The sequence below is a fragment of the Limulus polyphemus genome, unplaced genomic scaffold (assembly GCF_000517525.1).
Source record: "Limulus polyphemus unplaced genomic scaffold, Limulus_polyphemus-2.1.2 Scaffold2838, whole genome shotgun sequence".
NCBI lineage: Eukaryota > Metazoa > Arthropoda > Merostomata > Xiphosura > Limulidae > Limulus > Limulus polyphemus.
Genome location: NW_013668448.1, coordinates 13,076 through 16,150, shown reverse-complemented (window position 1 = coordinate 16,150; position 3,075 = coordinate 13,076). Strand labels below are relative to the sequence as shown.

The window sequence follows — 3,075 nt, the reverse complement described above, 5'->3', positions numbered from 1 at the left end:
AAAAAAAAAAAAAAAAAAAAAAAAAAAAAAAAAAAAAAAAAAAAAAAAAATACAGCTGTTAAAGCTTAAAATATTAAAATCTTGTGATGTTTCTTCCTATTTTAGAGTGGTTATGCAACAGAGTTTGAGAGTGTTATTTTAATTCTCATGTATTTTGCAAAACATCTTTCAGTATCATAATATACACTTATCAAAATATTAAAAATGTCAAAATATGTGAGTGAATAAGGAAAAGAGTATTCTTTATATATGAAAGCTTTTAACACACCTCATATGAGCCAAGGGGGGTCTAGTTGTTGATCAAGAAATTATAACCCATTTGTGGCATTTTTTTTGTTTCTTGCTAAAACATTGTGATGATTCTGAAATGTGGTCTTTTGGCATTGCTTTTACTGAATCAACAATTCTGTAGATGGCCAGGTGAAGTAAAATGTGGTAGGGAACAGTAAGGTAACTCTCATGAAACATTTAACCAGCAAATACATGCATCCACATTGTGGAATATGCTTTAAATGCAGCCATGACAGATTATCCGAAGCAGTAAAAATATCTCAAAAACATGGTGGGAAGCAGCCAATGAATCCCCTGTTAATTCAGAAATGGGCACAAAAAGTAAATCAAATTTGAGTTACTTTGTGGAGGAATTTACTCTTGGTTGAGTGTTACTTCCACCACATGGTAAAATTTATGACCAAAAGTATATAGATCAATTTAAGGACGAAGTTATTGAAATGTTTAAGAAAGGTCTCAAGGATAAGAGAAATAAAATGGGCTCCAGAAGAATGCTTGCCGAATTGTGATGTAGATATCCTAATTGATTCAATATAACCTAAAAATGCAGTATGCAAGCTCAAGGTGTGGCATAAAGACGATGTTCACAATGACAATTTCCCAAGAGATGATCAACTGAAGTCATTAGTTTTTTGAGCGTGGTCACAGCAAAAGAAAAAGAGTGAAACAGCTACCATCCCATAGTAACTGTATTACCATGCCTATGTGCTTTACTATGCACATCCACTTGGAAACAAAGTGGCATAACTTTTAAATATTTGTTCAATTTTTTGGAAAAAAGTTGTGAGAGTTTCTTAGTTCAAGATAAGTCTAAATACATGGTTTTTTACAGTTTCCGCATTGGAAAATTTTTGGTAACCAACATCCAGATAGTAAACTGACCATCCTTGACTCATACAACGTGTGTTAAAGAATTATTCAAAACAGCATATTTATTGCTGTAAAACCACAAAGTACTTCAAATTGATACATTTCACCAGGTAAAAGTTATTCTTCTTTTCTAATAAGATTTCAGACTGCAGATTTTAAAACTAACAAATATTTTTTTAGTCATATGAGTTAACCCTTTACATACAAATGATAGGTTCACGTATCTCTGTTCAGTCATTATCTCAGACTTCCTAAAACATTGGAAGACCTTTGATAACATTCCAAAGCTGAGATTTCACAATTCCAACAAATATTTTTTTATCCTGAGAAAGATCTTTAAGTAGATAATGAAAACAAATAATGAAACGTCTTTTTTGTAGGCTACAAACAGCTTCAACATATACTTCTGCAGAAAACCATACAAATGAACTTCAAGCCTCTTTGTACGACATATACAGCTTCATGAAATATTTCAGCAGAAAATAAAATAGCCAAACTAAAACCTTTAGCTGAATATAAAAAAATCAAAACCCTAACTGAATATGAAAACTGAAAATCCTTGATATAAATAACTCAAAACTCTACCAGAATTTGAAAACGTAAAACCTAAGTTGAATATGAAAACTGAAAACTCAGTGAATATGGAAACCATAGCAGAAAATTAAAACTGAAAACAAAACCCCAGTTGAATATGAAAACTAAGACCTATTTGAATATAAAAACTGAAATCCTCCCTACTGAATATGAAAATAGAAAAACCTTAGCTGATTATGGAAACTCAAAACCCTAACTGAATATTAAAACTCAAAATCTTAAATGAAAACACTAGCTAAATATGGATGATTCAACAGTTCTTTCTTTTTAGTCAGCTTTTGTAATAACTATCTTTATTTACTGTGCAACTACTCTGATAATTTAACTTGTTTATAGTAGTAAAATAGCTACTAACTTCTTCTAAAGCAAAGAGAATTACTGTGCTTTCAGAATACTATAATAATAACTAGTACTAGCAGATCCATAGGAAGGTTGAAACCCCTCTCCTTTTTGATGTACCCTTAGACTTAATAAATAAAGCAAATTTTTTCAGAGAGTTTCATCTCCCCACTTTCCAAAAATCCTTGCAAGCCCCCTCTTTTTTATGAACTACCAAGCCCTTAGACCTAATAAAAAAATTGAATGTTTTCAAAACATTTCATGTCCTGGTGGAAGAACATCCTCCCCAACACCACAAATCCAGGATTCACCAACTATTTTCTACTGAGTTATGATACTCCAAGCAAAACATTACTCTGTTTTGTTGTCTAAAACAAAATCTTATGATAATATTGTAACTTCAGTTAGATACTAAAATGTTGATGGTTAAGAAAAGTTTCATTTTTACACCAGATTTTAGTGCAAAGTACTACAGTAATACTTACCTGAGTTCCTCAGCATCATACACCAGAAGCAAATCTGTGATCGTGCAGGGAATATACTTTAGACAGGCTGCTTGAACAGTTAAAGTTTTATCTGTGTCATAAGTCATCATGGCAGTAATAGATGTTAACAACTGTCGCAAAATTAGTTCAAACTGTTCCTTTCCTCTACCTTCGTTGAGTCTAAAAGAAAAAAACATAAAAATTATTATCCTTCTATTCACAAGTGAAACTTTGTTTACCAAATTTTTTATCTAAAAAGTCAATAACAAATTATCAGAGCAAAAATATTTTCAGTTGATGTTTAAAAGTAACATCTGTAGAAAAAATAACAGCAAAAATGTTTCAATCTATAATATTTGCAGTTCTAAGTCACATTATTATTTTAAATTAAATATGCATAAAAGTAAGTTTAGTAATAACTATTACAGCTGCTTCCAACTGATTCAACAAAAAAGACTACATTAAGAACTATTCATAAGAAACCGAGGAAAATAAA

At 30.8% G+C, this 3,075-nt stretch overlaps 1 protein-coding gene across 1 annotated transcript in view; it reads right to left on the bottom strand.

The window, feature by feature from the left end:
* The window catches only part of LOC106468024 (dedicator of cytokinesis protein 1-like), a gene marked incomplete at its 5' end in the record, with an annotated part of 80,466 nt that extends 77,707 nt beyond the window's left edge, over positions 1-2,759 (bottom strand). The window contains one exon of the mRNA XM_013928422.2: positions 2,580-2,759. Within this exon, the coding sequence (XP_013783876.1) occupies positions 2,580-2,759 (180 nt within the window). The remainder of the gene's footprint in view (positions 1-2,579) is intronic.
* Positions 2,760-3,075: the final 316 nt, after the last annotated feature.